The 14,949-nt window shown below is 37.6% G+C and overlaps 1 protein-coding gene across 5 annotated transcripts in view; it reads left to right on the forward strand.

Annotated features, from left to right (window-relative positions):
• map4k5 (mitogen-activated protein kinase kinase kinase kinase 5) overlaps window positions 1-14,949 on the forward strand; it is a 40,118-nt gene that overhangs the window by 19,805 nt on the left and 5,364 nt on the right. For 2 of the 5 annotated variants that reach the window (XM_065296329.2, XM_065296330.2), the window contains exons 11-31: window positions 1,348-1,410; window positions 1,538-1,619; window positions 1,790-1,909; window positions 2,246-2,324; window positions 3,142-3,200; window positions 3,332-3,399; window positions 6,811-6,855; window positions 6,945-6,987; window positions 7,095-7,311; window positions 7,706-7,797; window positions 7,882-7,923; window positions 8,617-8,701; window positions 9,243-9,322; window positions 9,410-9,470; window positions 10,322-10,439; window positions 11,583-11,641; window positions 11,729-11,832; window positions 11,957-12,134; window positions 12,241-12,309; window positions 12,429-12,521; window positions 12,621-12,691. In XM_065296329.2, coding sequence (XP_065152401.1) covers window positions 1,348-1,410; window positions 1,538-1,619; window positions 1,790-1,909; window positions 2,246-2,324; window positions 3,142-3,200; window positions 3,332-3,399; window positions 6,811-6,855; window positions 6,945-6,987; window positions 7,095-7,311; window positions 7,706-7,797; window positions 7,882-7,923; window positions 8,617-8,701; window positions 9,243-9,322; window positions 9,410-9,470; window positions 10,322-10,439; window positions 11,583-11,641; window positions 11,729-11,832; window positions 11,957-12,134; window positions 12,241-12,309; window positions 12,429-12,521; window positions 12,621-12,691 — 1,828 coding nt within the window. The remainder of the gene's footprint in view (window positions 1-1,347; window positions 1,411-1,537; window positions 1,620-1,789; window positions 1,910-2,245; window positions 2,325-3,141; window positions 3,201-3,331; window positions 3,400-6,810; window positions 6,856-6,944; window positions 6,988-7,094; window positions 7,312-7,705; window positions 7,798-7,881; window positions 7,924-8,616; window positions 8,702-9,242; window positions 9,323-9,409; window positions 9,471-10,321; window positions 10,440-11,582; window positions 11,642-11,728; window positions 11,833-11,956; window positions 12,135-12,240; window positions 12,310-12,428; window positions 12,522-12,620; window positions 12,692-14,949) is intronic. The other 3 variants (XM_065296332.1, XM_065296331.1, XM_065296333.2) reach the window with 3 other exon arrangements.

The following is a 14,949-nucleotide window of genomic DNA, read 5'->3' on the forward strand; positions in this document are numbered from 1 at the left end:
TCAGTCATTCAAAAAATATTTGAGTTTGATTAATTATATTTTTACACATCAACACACACATCTCTGCTACAAATGAACATTTGAAGTTTGTTTCTAGTACTTACCATTCTTGGACAATTACACCAAATGTGACAAATGTCTAAATATGTGAGAAAAAGAAGCACAATTATGACAAAACATTTTTTATATGTTACCCAGTCTGTAATAACCATACTACAGTTTCAAAATCAAATTCTGAGATAATGAGCATCAAATTCTGATTTAAGCCATTCATTTCATTATGATTTCAATCTTTGACGTGATCTTATTCAATCAATATTAAAGATATGAACAAAAATGACTCGATATGATTTTTGATAAGACAGAAACATTTATTTTGTTGGCAGCCTGCAATCATTCGTGTGTAGCCTATTTAAAACAACGGCAAGAATTATGCTAACGTTTTCATATCGTAAGTGCTAAGGGGGTTAGATGTAACACAGTGTTACATTTAACCCCGCTGGGTCCAAATATTTTCAAGCCCACCAAAAAAGTTGCTAAGAGCTGCAGACATATTTCAAAATGATGCTATGTTTTAGTCAACAAGACACTGATTAATATGACATAACATTGGATTTGGTATCTTACACACCCAACTTGGAAACCGAAAAAAACATATAATGAAAAAATGTACTTACATGCCACGAAAACACTCGTTCATCAGTAACTCTATGGAAACATGATACATTTCCAATAATTTGTGGGAGATCTTTTGGCAGCGTGAAAAAATACCAGAAAAAAAACACTCAACCTTGTGCAACAATGTAAACAGTCTGTGTCACAACTAACCCCGCATTAGTTTTTGCCCCGCGCACCCCTACTACCTTGAGAAAATCCACCCTCTCCTTCTTATTTAATTCTCTTGTTAATGTGATGTCACACAAACAAAGCCCCACCCACAGCCAATGACCGACTGGTTAATTTTACCCCAAAGTTTTATTAGCACATTTTAGCGCTAATGCAGCTAAATATACTATTGTCCCAGACTGTATTCACATGAATCAGATCTATTTTTAACCAAAAGCACTCACTGTCTCATGGTAATAAATAAAATTAGCTACATTTGCATTTAAAGGTACACACATGAAAACAGCACTTTTTTGCTCCGATCCAAAGAGGGGCATTTTGGACATGCTATTATAAATGATCTGTTGGGTATTTTGAGCTAAAACTTCACAGACACATTTTAAGCACACCTAAGACTTGTATTTTGTAAAAATAGGCATGACATATGCCCTTAAAATTACCAGCATAATCTCACTTCCTTTTTTTATGTCTATATATCTCTCTCTTTGTGTGTATGTGCAGGGCTTTGTTTCTGATGTCTAAAAGCAATTTTCAGCCACCCAAGTTAAAGGACAAGACCAAATGGTGAGGTTTTTTGGCCTGTTTTTGTATGTGTACAATTTTAATATGTTTGCTGTACACCGTACATAAACACATGTTGTGTTTTACCATTATAAACATCAGTCTCTCTCTCTATCTCTCTCTCTCGTAGGTCTACTGCTTTCCATAATTTTGTTAAAATTTCCCTCACAAAGAACCCTAAGAAGAGACCAACAGCTGAGAAGCTGCTTACGGTAAATATATCCGTTGTCTCTTCATTGCATACATCTCTGGATGTACATTACTTACATATCTCTGACTTATTTATTGGTTAATATTTTGTGTACATAATTAAAATATACATGCCTGCACACACCACAAGCAACCTCATCATCTGTGTTTGTTTGTTTGTTGGTGCGTACAGCATGTGTATGTGGCTCAGACTGGGTTGACTCGACGGTTAGCTTTAGAGCTGCTAGATAAGATGAACAACCCAGATAATCATCAATCTCCGTACAACCAGGGAGATGAAGATGACCTAGAGGTAATGGACACGACTCCTGTGCGAAGAGAGAGTGTGTATGCGAGTTTATTCATGTATGTGTAAATGTGAAATTATGTTTGGTCTGATTTGTAATAAAAAAATTAAAACTTGAAGAAATAAACCTCAAAATTTTAAAGTAAAAATAAATTGGTGGTGGTTGTGGTAGGTATCTAAGTGTTTGTGTGTGTGTGTGTGTGTGTGTGTGTGTGTGTGTGTGTGTGTGTGTGTGTATATAGAATATGTATGATGTGTGAGAAATGTGTGAGAATATGTGTGAAAGAAGTGTATGTAGTATAATGGGTTATTTGACTGTGTTTGTCTCTTTGTGTTCGGCAGCCGCTCGCGGAGCGTCACACCATTCGCTCGACTCACAACAGGAACTCTCGTGCTGAAAAAACCCGGTCACAGATTAACTGTACGTAGACCTGTCAATCACAAGTTTTAGCTTGATGATAATGTTGATGAGTATTGTCCTGAAAACACTCACCGTATCTGGTTACACATCTGTGTAACTTATCTGTCCTAGTGTTTGTCAAATGAGATCGTGTTTTCAGTGTGTACATACACTGTTAGTCAAATATTACATTACACCCACTCATTCTTTACAGTTATAGTAGAATTATTAATACTATAAAATCAAATATTTTTTATAAAATAAGCATCTTTACAGTAGCCACCCTTTGTTCAGGTTACAGCTTTGAACATATGGGGCATTTGCTTAACTGAATTATTCAACACTTATTAACTTTTCCTTTATTTTCTGGCCCATTTATCCATTTTGAAAAAAAAAAAAGTTATACATGCATGGTAAAAAAGATATCTGGAAATTAATTTGAAGCGCAAAACACACACGGATACCCTTTGCAGCATCACTTTTGTAGTATGTCCACTTAGATAATCTGTTTATCTACCTTCACATTTGTGTGACCTAGATATGTGAATTTTACGAGACGTTTGCCTGCATAACCCCGAGTTTTTTGTTCTTGTTAGCTCTGATAGAAAAGTACTACTTGAGCCCCCTTGTGGTGGAAATGTGTTAGTGCCATATAAGATGAGTACAGTGTGCATACTGTATGTGTACAGCAGAATGCTACAGATAAAATGTTGGAAGTATTTAATAAGAAATGGTGACGTTATTTATTTTGAGCGATGCTGTTGGTGGGTCATGCCCCAGTGCAGTAATATGATAGATTTTTTAGATGTGTAAGCGAATTTGTCTTTCTTTGTTTCAGTTGACAAGCTCAAGTTTGAGCCCCCAATGAAGAAGGAGACCGAAGCGAGAGACGAAATGGTGAGAGAATTATCCATTAGTACCCATTCAAAGAAGCTGCTTTATTGTAAACAGCCAATCAAAGAAGTTTCCCGAACATTCAGTCACAAAACAGTTAATTAATGCAGCGCTGTTAAAATGTTTGTTTATAGGACGTGACTAAAGACAATAATTTCTCTTCCCCCTGGAGCCCATCTGTAGACGGCCCCATCACCTCCAGGTAACTTTCATATCCAGGGTTCCCGCGGGGTCTTAAAAAGCCTTAAAAGCATTGAATTTATGAATTTGGAAATAATACCTTAAAAAGACTTAAAAAAAGTCTTAAATTTTGATGTCTGGGTCTTAAAAATTGTGCTGTATGTAACTTCTCCATATTGTATTTTTCCTTAAAAGTTTCTTTGTCAACCACATTTTGATTAAATCAGGGATGCAAACACATCGCTTTTCAGCGCCTGCGCCTTTTTATTATTAATGGCATTTTGGTTGCGAGCACATCGTGTCTCTCCCGATGAGTCTGCTGTACGTTCACATGCTCTCTGTTTCTCGATGAATTGGGTGCGACATGAAGCGAGTTCAGCGTAACATGTTTCTGAACTTGAGCCGAGTTGTATGCATAGAGGTTTTCACGGAGGACCGGGTCCGATTATGTGTAAAACCCGAGTCGATAGGAAAACGGCCGTGATCAGAGTCAGTCAGCGCTAATGTTCACGTGCAGTTTCAAGCTGCGTGCCTCCGTTTCTATTGCGATAACAACTGGCTTGGTTTGAAAGTCACGACCACGCGCTGCACCTTCTTTCTCCGTCCCTTTGTTTAATAATATTCTTATTAATGAACCATCTTTTTATATCTAAAAAGTTTGCTCAAAGATCACAAAGATGTTAGCAAAAAAGCAATGTGAATGTTAATTAAGCCCATTGCACGAGCAAAGCTCAAGCTGACTCTAGATATAAAAAACGCAAAGCTCTAATATAAAGTCACCAGTCACTGGGACAGCAAGTAGACTTTTGAATCTAAAATAATAAGTGGATAAAACTCTTTTAATCTGCAAGAGAGGAATTAAAAGAGGCACTTTTACTGCTTCTGCTCTATCTAAAAAAAGGAAAGAAAAATACATAAACCATAACACACCGATTACATTTATAATCTCTAGACCTGCACTTTCTATCATTAATATACTATACATATTATTGTATTCAAAAGAGTTTGATAAAAGGGGTCATCTACACAAGTATTGCTTCATATGTCAGTGCAAAAACAGTAAAGTGTTTTGTGATGCTTTGACAAACATTGTCAGCTTTGTTCATTTATGGTTGGATTTATGAAATATAATGTGAAATTAATATAAATGAATGCAGCCAGATGGAAGGCCCTGGATACGTTGCAGGAGGTGGCCAGGAAGAAGAGGAAGAAGGAGTAAAGCAAGAAGAAGTGCTAGATAGTTCAATAAGAGTTTTGGTTTAACATAAAAAATGAAATTGAATATTCCAAATTAATGTCGGCGTCTTTTGATTTTCGAATTTCATTTTTCTCTATATACCTAGGTTGGTAGGGATGGCAGGGGTCTGTGGCAATGTAGCCTAAGTATCTGGATATTTGCCTGGGTGTGAGGGCTTAGATTACCTTTCTCTTTTTTGAACATACATGTGTTTGCATCTCTGTTTGTTTAATAAAGTAGTATAAATAAAGAGTAGCGGATCCAATAATTGAGAACGCAACACAGTCCCGGGTCACAGTACAAAATACTGCGAACACGTGATACCTTCAGTAAATGAAGATCACCACAATCATAGACTGCAACACAACACAGCAACAGGCAAAGGAGAAGTGGGGAAAATCAAAGAAAATCTCAGAAATTCCTTAACAACTTAACATTGTTTGGCAAACTTTCTTGTGGCCTACTGAAAAAATTTTTTCACACTTGCTTGGCTTATCATCTTTTTACCCATTTCACATCGGAAAAATAAATGAACACAAGTTTAAGTATTTTAGTTTTTCTTTGCTGGTAGGGACGTGAAATGGGTATTAATTTTTTATATAAATGGTCTTAAAAAGGTCTTAAAAAGACTTGAATTTAACTTGAAGAAACCTGTAGGAACCCTGCATATGGTCTTCATTATAACTCAGGCTGCCCGCATGAAACACCTCCAGCAGTCACTTTCCTGTACTGCCACCATCATTCTGGTGTCCACAATAAAGCACTTCCTCTTTCTCCTTTTTGCAAACCTTCTGCTTGTCTTTCAGTAAAATCTCATGTGAGCTTTGCTGTCTGCCTGCATTTCCCAATACTTTGTTTGTTCTGTTGTTTTTTGTTTTTCCTTTTGTCTTTCCATCTGTGCACTCCTCTGCTAAAGGAGTCTTCTGAAGAGCGTTGAAGAAGAGTTATTTTTACGGTAATGACGTGTGTTGAAGTTTTAGTCGTAGGATCAGAGAAACAAGATCAGATTCAGGTCTTTGCATTGAAAATTGCACTGACCTAACCAGGTGCGGCACAAAAACAAGTACAAGTCCGCACTTAAAGTAAAAATTACGCTGCAGAGTTACAGGGTGTTCGTATGGCAGGTAGAGCGTGCCTCTATCAACTTCAATGTCATGGGTTCGATTCCCAGGGAATGCACTTATACAGGATTTATTATACAGCTTGATTGAACTTTAAGTCTCTTTGGATAAAAAAGGTAAATGCATGAAAAAATAAAACACAGTCACGGACAATTATTTGCTGTTTAATATACAGTTATGTGGAGCAGACCTCAATGTAAGTGTCCCAAAAAACCAAGTGATCATCAAACTGTTCTAGTGTAGTAGGTTAGGATTAAAGGGACACTCCACTTTTTTGAAAATATGCTAATTTTCCAGCTCCCCTAGAGTTAAACATTTGATTTTGACCGTTTTGGAATCCATTCAGCTGATCTCCGGGTCTGACGCTAGCACTTTTAGCATAGCTTAGCATAATCCATTGAATCTGATTAGACCATTAGCATCGTGCTCAAAAATAACCAAAGAGTTTCAATATTTTTCCTATTTAAAACTTGACTGCCCGAAAATGGTCCCCTTGGATACTTTCAATAGCAGGGGACTATTTCAGGCGCTGCGTAATATCATTGCACCTCCTGCAGGCATGTTACGGCAGCAAAGTTTCTGATAATTACGCCAGAATGAGAGAATGGCTCTTAGCCATATCTGCCTAGAAAATCGCGACTTTTAATTTTCCGTCGGTCTTAGTACACGATACAGAAGAAGAAACTACAGAAGAGTCGAGTTTTAAATAGGGAAAAACATTGAAACTCTTTGGTTATTTTTTAATGCAATGCTAATGGTCTAATCAGATTCAATGGATTATGCTAAGCTATGCTAAAAGTGGTACCGCCAGACCCGGGGATCAGCTAAATAGATTCCAAAACTGTAAAAATCAAATGTTTAACTCTAGGGGAGCTGGAAAACTAGCATATTTTCAAAAAAAGTGTAGTGTCCTTTAACATAACCTGTGGTCCAAATCAAACAATTGTAATATGCAGACATGGGGTTACCTGTTGCAGCTTGAGGTTTATTACTGCAAAGAAAATAGATGCTAAACTGCATTGTGATCTCCGTAACTCACGATCTTATTTTCTGTTTCTCTGTCTGTTTTCTGAAGGGGCCACTTGGCTCCACTAGAAGATGTATTCGAGGAAGTTGATATGTAAGTACTACTGTCACTTTTAGATGTAATAACAGAGACGTCATGAGATAGTAAAAGAGATTAAAACCCACATTCTCTTTCTCTATCAGCTCGACTCTTAAACAGGGAATTCCTCCACCTCTGCCTCCAAAGGTAACTTTGTGTTTTTGTGTGTGTGCACCCGACTACAGTATATATGCATGTTTTGGTTAGCCAGTTGCAGTAAAAGGCTCAAGTAAAAGGCTTTCTTGTGTCATCAGCCCTCACAGGCTCGACCCGGCAGCGTATCTGAAGAATTTGGTTTGAACGACGGCTCGCAGACGGTTCGAAGGTTACCAGGTTCGGATAATGGGGCGGTACCGGTGTCTCGCAGACAGAGCACACCTGAGAGAGGAAGCAACGTGGATAATAACCAATCCGATTACATGTCTGTGAGCGTCAGCAGCCCTGGTCTGCTCTCACACACCGCTGACCAAGGTAAAATGCAACCTTTGCATGCATTGTCTGTTCACTGCTTCCTTTCTTAAATACAAAAGCAAGTTTGTAGTCAAAAGTAATAAATACTTGTTGATGCCGACATGTAATGTGAAAGCTCCTGGCTTGTTATCATAAGCCAAATTAAGCCATACTCTCTCCCATCTTTTCTGTCATGATATTTACTGTCCTATTAATAGATGCCATAGGGATATTGTCATTATTGTAAATTAAACCCATCAGGGCGTTTCGGATTTCTGGTGTGAAGTTAGATGATCTTAATAACCGGTTTATCACTAAACATTGATGGCCATGAAGCACTGTTCAAATTTTTAGGAATGAAGACATGCAGTGATATAAGAGACATTAAAAATGACCTAAGTTTATCTCTCTACAGAGGAAGATTCAGATGGAGATGTAAATGGAGATGTTACAAAGTCACCTCCCAGTCGCCCCCAGAGGAAAGAGAGAAGAGATTTCCCTGTATGTGTGCGTATATTTTATTTGCTAAGACGTCTATAACTTCACAATGTTAAAAAATTTTGTTCTTACATGTTTCTGATCTTTTTATAGAAACCTGCTATAAATGGTCTGCCGCCAACACCTAAAGTCCTGGTGAGACGCATCACAAGTGCTAATTGCATGTTAAAGGAAAACGCCACCGTTTTTCAATATTTTACTATGTTCTTACCTCAACTTAGACGAATTATACATGTCTTTCTTTTTTCAATGCGTGCACTTAATCTTTGTACAGCATGTCGTGAATGTTTTAGCATTTAGCCTAGCCCCATTCATTCCTTAGGATCCAAACAAGGATGACTTTAGAAGCCACCAAACACTGCCATGTTTTCCCAATTTAAAGACTGTTACATGAGTAGTTACACGAGTAAGTATGGTGGCACAACATAAAACTATATTGTATGGTGGAAGAACACTTAGTTTGCAGCACTTCGACCTTAGCGCGCAGGAACATCATCACTTCTGACTACTCCCCCTCTCGCTCAAACTTCCGTCAATATTACTGCGCCTGAGGTTCAAGTTTGGTGGCTTTTAAATTCATCCATGTTTGGATCCTAATGAATGAATAGGGCTAGGCTAAATGCTAACACATTCACGACGCGCTGTACAAAGATTAAGTGCACGCATTGAAAAAGATAGGTATGTATTAATTTGTCTAAGTGGAGGTAATAAAATAGTAAAATATTGAAAAACTGGTGTTTTCCTTTAATATCCTCGTCTCCTATCCAGCTGCTCTGGCTTCTGTCATTCAAACTCCACAGGCTCATATGTTGTCATGTTTGTCTGTAGATGGGAGCTTGTTTCTCAAAGGTGTTTGATGGTTGTCCACTTAAAATTAACTGTGCCACTTCATGGATTCACCCAGATACTAAAGGTAAAGGGTCTTTTTCTCTTTGTCATTATCCAAAGTGTGCTGTGGGGCTGTCGTGATGCTTAATTTCAGCTTTTAGGAATCTCAGATCACCCTAACATTTTACAGAAATCATAGTATGTTGTATTCAGTAAAATAATGTTGAGAATGCGGGTAAATATTTAGCTGAAGTGAATTTTTTTACCTTATAGATGGGGTGTAAACATGATTGTCGCCTTGTTAAACAAAGTGGTAGCACTTTACATACTTTGAACTTACTGTGTAACTGTATGGATACCGGCCCTTAACCATATTAAGTACATGTAGTTACAAGTATGTCTTTAGGATTTTTTGTAAGCGCATATACTGTAAAATAAATTGCAACCATAAATGGGTAAGGGGTAATGGGATAAGGGATGTGATCATGGACTCACCTGCATGAGTACCAGATCAATGTGTCTGGAGGATATGTGCTGATGACTGCATCAGCCTTCCAAATGTAAAGGTAATTTGAAACTAAGTGTTTAAAGTGATGTTGTGTCTTGTGTTTGGTTGTGTATTTTAGACCAGTATCTGATATTTGGCACAGAAGACGGTATCTATACTCTGAACCTGAATGAGCTACATGAAGCCACCATGGAGCAGGTACAGCTGAAATTCTGACTTGTACCCTTTAACCTCAACCAGAACAACGTCTATAAACGTATAACCTGCCGTGTTAATGTGTTTCAGTTGTTTCCACGGCGATGCACGTGGCTTTACATAATCAATAATAATCTGATGTCATTATCAGGTGAGTGAGAGTCACGGGATAGTTCACCCCCCAAAAAACGCATTTTGTGCCATAACTTCCTCATCCTTGTGATTCCAAATCACATCACTATATGGGAAAATGTTGGGAATTTTTTTTTTCATTTTTGAGTGAACTATCACTTTAAAGGGATAAATTAAAATCCTGTCATCATTTTCTTTCATGTTGTTACAAACCTGTATAAGTGTCTTTGTTGTGATTAAAAGATGTTTTGAGGAATGTTTGTTAGCAAGCCTATCATGAGTCCCATTCACTTCCTCAGTATTCTTTTTTTTTACTATAGAAGTGAATGGGGCTCATGATGGGTTTGGTAACAAACATTCCTCAAAATATCTTCCTTCGTGTTTAAATGTATACAGGTTTGTAACAACATGAGAGTGAGAAAATGATGACAAAATTTAAATTTTTGGGTGAACTATTGCTTTAAATCTAGTGCTTTTCTGTCTTTCTGTTACTGAGAATCTAAGCAGTACCTACATGATCCCTCTTTCTTTCTATCTTTCTGTCTGTCTCTGTTCACGGCTGATTTTACTGCTTGCTGCTTTTACGTCTAAATCACCGTAATCAGAAGGTAAACCCTGTCTTTTCAGTACACATGTCCCCACACCTCATGTCACACCACCTCTTTGGCCTCATTCTGTCACCAATTTTACCTTTTGCATACTACACAGCCCAGCTTTGCTCATGCAGAAAATACCGTTCATTTCTGCGCTGCTCAATTTTTCGTGCTAATCAACATAAATATGAATTTTGTCATACTTGTGATATCCTGTGTGTAGGATGCATCATATCCTGCGTTAAGTATTTGTAAGATGTGTTTTAACTCTCGTTTAAAGGGAAGACGTTTCAGTTGTATTCCCACAATCTGATTGGGCTGTTTGAACAGCTCAAGAAACCAGGACTGGCCACTCAGTTCCACACCCACAGGTTCCCTGACAAGATACTGCCCAGGTACACACACATACACACACACACATAGGTTTAGTGCAAAACACATTGGTAAAAGTTGTAGTTTCTGTGTTTAAAAATGCTTTAAAGGCACAATATGTAATTTTCGGCACTAGAGGTCACTAAACAACAACAACACCGTAGCTTTATTGATCTGATAGGACTCACAAATCATGTTTATGGATGATGTTACAAAATGTTTTATAACCTTTACATTATATTGTAAGGCTACAGTGTGACTCGATAGAAACAATAATGATATTACGCAGTGCCTGAAAATAGTCCCCAGCTATTGAAAGTTACCAAGGGGACTATTTTCGGGTTTGCGTAATATCATTGCGCCCATATCGGTCTAGAAAATCACAACTTTTAATTTTCTGTCGGTCTTAGTACATGATGTAACTACAGAAGAGTCAAGTTTAAAATAGATAAAATATCTAAACTCTTTGGTTATTTTTTAGCGCGATGCTAATGGTCTAATCAGCTTCAATGAATTGTGCTAAGCTATGCTAATAAAAGTGGTACAGCCAGACCCAGAGATCGTCTGAATGGATTCCAAAACAGTAAAACTCAATTTGCAAGCTGGAAAATTTGCCTATTTTCAAAAAAAGTGTAGTGTCCCTTTAAGCCTCTAATGTTTTGTCAAAGCCCCTGATCTTTTAAGGATTATAACATTTTTAGGTTAAAAAAATATAGATTTTTTTATTATTATTATTATTATTAATATAATAATATTAGCTTGTTTTTTGTAGTAAACAAAAGGCCTAGCAATGCACCTTTTTGATCTACTTGGATGTCATTCGCCAATCGGTCTGCGCAGTGACACATGAAATCAAAAACACCTGTGATTTCTATGGCAACAAAAACAAACCGAGAATAACCTGGACATGATGCCATTTACAAGTGACCCCATAAACAGGGTCAAAGCTGTGGTTCAAATGGCAAATTCTCTACATTCAAACATTATTGAAAAGATTTGGGAAAATATATAACACTGTGTTAGTAATTTCTGTATTTCCTAATGCAAAAATCTTACATATTGTGCCTTTAAGCCATTTCCAGAGCAAATAAATGAATACTGGTATATATATCAAATATCAACACAAGGTTGGAAGAGATCAAGAATAAAGTTTATCTGTTTCGCAGGAGATTTGCTCTCACCACCAAAATTCCAGACACCAAGGGTTGCCATAAGTGTTGCATCGGTAAAGTTTTCAGCACACATTCAAGTACACAAATAAACACACACTCATATTCAGTTTCTCATAATTGCTGCGTTTTCTCTCTCTCAGTGAGGAATCCCTACACAGGTCATAAGTATCTCTGCGGTGCTTTGCAGTCTGGGATCGTTTTGCTGCAGTGGTACGAGCCCATGCAGAGATTCATGCTTATAAAGGTCAGTCACGCACCCACACACACACACACACACACACTCGTGACCATTACAAACCAGGTAAAAATTGAATTAAATCCAGACTTGGAGCATATTACATTATAAAGCTTTTAAATCTCTCTCGCAGCACTTTGATTTCCCATTGCCCAGTCCTCTGCGTGTGTTTGAGATGCTGGTGGTCCCGGAGCAGGAGTATCCACTGGTGTGTGTGGCAGTCAGTCAGGGCATGGAGCCTAGCCAGGTTGTTCGCTTTCAAACCATCAACCTCAACTCCTGCTCATCCTGGTTCACTGAGATCGGCTCAGGTGCGACCCACACGCACGCACGCACGCATGCACTTCACACCATTCCTAATGCTCTACCACGTGCAATTCTCTAATGCTATTTGTTTGTGTATGCACCTGTATAAAGGTGGTAACCAGGTTGATGCGGTCCATGTGACGCAGTTAGAGAGAGACACCGTACTCGTATGCCTGGACAGTGAGTGACATCATCTTTCTAAGACAAGAATAACATTTTGATGAATGCTATGTCATGAACCTAACAAGAAATGTTATGTTGGGAGTCTTGTCTTTGATCTTGTTTGCATGTGTGTGTAGAGAACGTAAAAATAGTGAACTTGTATGGAAAGCTGAAGTCTAATAAGAAACTGGCATCCGAGCTGAGCTTTGATTTCTGCGTGGACTCTGTAGGTAAGAGATTCACTTCTCTGATCCAGCTCATGAATTCATTAATTTTATCCACTATTTGTGTGTATTTGATAGTTTTGTGATTGTATTGTGTTTGTTTAGTGTGTCTGCAAGACAGTGTTCTGGCCTTCTGGAAGCATGGGATGCAGGGAAAGAGTTTTAGGTCAAATGAGGTAATCACACACAGACACTAACACAACCTTTTTGTCACTTATGGCTCTTTTGGACTAAAAATAATTGTGTAAGTTAGGTTTCCAAAGAACCCTCAAATCTTAAGCTTTTTCCCCTTATGAACCATAGATGCCAAGTCTTACACACCCCAAAGGGCTTAAAGGGACACTCGCCTTTTTTTTTAATATGCTCATTTTCCAGCTCCCCTAGAGTTTAACATTTAATTTTTACCGTGTTGGAATCCATTCAGCTGATCTCCGGGTCTGGCGCGGTACCAGTTTTAGCATAGCTCAGCATAATCCATTGAATCTGATTAGACCATTAGCATTGCACTCAAAAATAACCAAAGAGTTTTGATATTGTTCCTATTTAAAACTTGACTCCTCTGTAGTTACATATCGGCCTAGAAAATCGCAACTTTTAATTGTCAGTCTTACTACACAATGTAACTACAGAAGAGTCAAGTTTTGAAACTCTTTGGTTATTTTTTTGCGCGATGCTAAATGGTCTAATCAGATTCAATGAATTGTGCTACCGTGGTACCGTCAGACCCGGAGATCGGCTGAATGGATTCCAAAATGGTAAAAATCAAATGTTTAACTCTAGGGGAGCTGGCAAATTAGCATATTTTCAAAAAAAGTGTGGCGTGTTCCTTTAACATGGCATATAAGCTTATTTGTGTATCGTATTATGCAATACATGATTGTGTTTCATGCTTCTTGGCTGTGCAGCGTATCTAACAATATAATGCCAAAGGTCTTGTGGAGGTGAAGCACTTTGTCTTTATGATATTTGATAGTGCGTGAGTGTGGAGGACACGGAAGAGTGTGTGTTTAGATGACAGGGTGTGATGGATGATGTAAAATTTATGTACAATCAGAAAAGCTCCAGCTGGCCAGAGATTAATGGATTAAATTATTCAGCTGTTTTTCTCCTCTGACCCCACTGAAAAGCGTTCGGCACTTACGCCCCTCTCAAGATTGTTTGTGTGCCCATTTAAGATAAGCTTTGAAACTTTACCCTAAAACCCAGGTGGTGCACCTGCATCACCATTTGTTGTTGTTGTTGTTTCCTGAGTGTGTAACGTTTCCAGTAAAAGTTTGCTGGAAAGGGTGGGGCCAGAGGGAGTAATAATGGGTGTGGATAGAGGTTTGTGGGGATGTGGTCTTGCAGAACCAGACTTGTAACTATCAGTTGATGTATGCACAACTGTTACTATACAATAATTGTATTTTATATTGATGCATTGAGTGGCTGCTCAGCAACCATATAAAACTAAACTGTATTTCTATGACCTGTTGAGGCACATCCTGCCTTTTTATTGTCATGCAAATCCATTTATCTATGTCAATCTCGTGTGTAGATGACACTTAGTATATGGATCATTCTACAGAAATGTCCAATTTTGGTATGGCAAGATGTCTTAAAATTGATTTATTTTTCTAACACTTAAACTTAGACCACATTATTAGATTACTCTTTGATTTCGAGGGGTGCTTTCCCGGACAAGGATTAGACTAGTCCTAGACTAAGATAAATGCAAAAACTGTCCAAACTGAAAACAACTTGCACTGACATCTTAAAATACACCAGTGCCCTTTGTTTTGCCTCAAAATGCACACAAGTTATGTTTTTAGTAAGACATGTTTGTAAAAAATATATATATTTACTCATTAAACTGGTGTTACCTTACATCTTTAGCAATATTAAAGGAATATTCAATTTTCTTAAAAGAGAAATCCAGATAATTTACTCACCACCATGTCATCCAAAATGTTGATGTCTTTCTTTGTTCAGTCGAGAAGAAATTATTTTTTTTTGAGGAAAACATTCCAGGATTTTTCTCATTTTAATGGACTTTAATAGAGCCCAACATTTAATACTTAACTCAACACTTAACGGTTTTTTTCAACTGAGTTTCAAAGGTCTATAAATGATCCCAAACAAGGCATAAGGGTCTTATCTAGCAAAACGATTGTCATTTTTGACATGAAAAATAAAAAATATGTATTTTTAAACCACAACTTTTCGTCTAGGCTAGGTCTAGCGCGACCTAACGTAGTAGTAGTAGTAGTAGTTTTATTGTCATTCTGTACATGTTGACACATGAGAACGAAATATGTACTCAGGACCAGCAGCGTAATAAAGTTAACATAGTATGTACATTAACTAATTAAATCACAATTTAATAGACTAAAATTATATTAAAATAACAACTTAATAAAATATCAATGACTAAAAGTGCACCTTCTGTAATAAA

This window comes from Paramisgurnus dabryanus, chromosome 20 (assembly GCF_030506205.2).
Source record: "Paramisgurnus dabryanus chromosome 20, PD_genome_1.1, whole genome shotgun sequence".
Taxonomy (NCBI): domain Eukaryota; kingdom Metazoa; phylum Chordata; class Actinopteri; order Cypriniformes; family Cobitidae; genus Paramisgurnus; species Paramisgurnus dabryanus.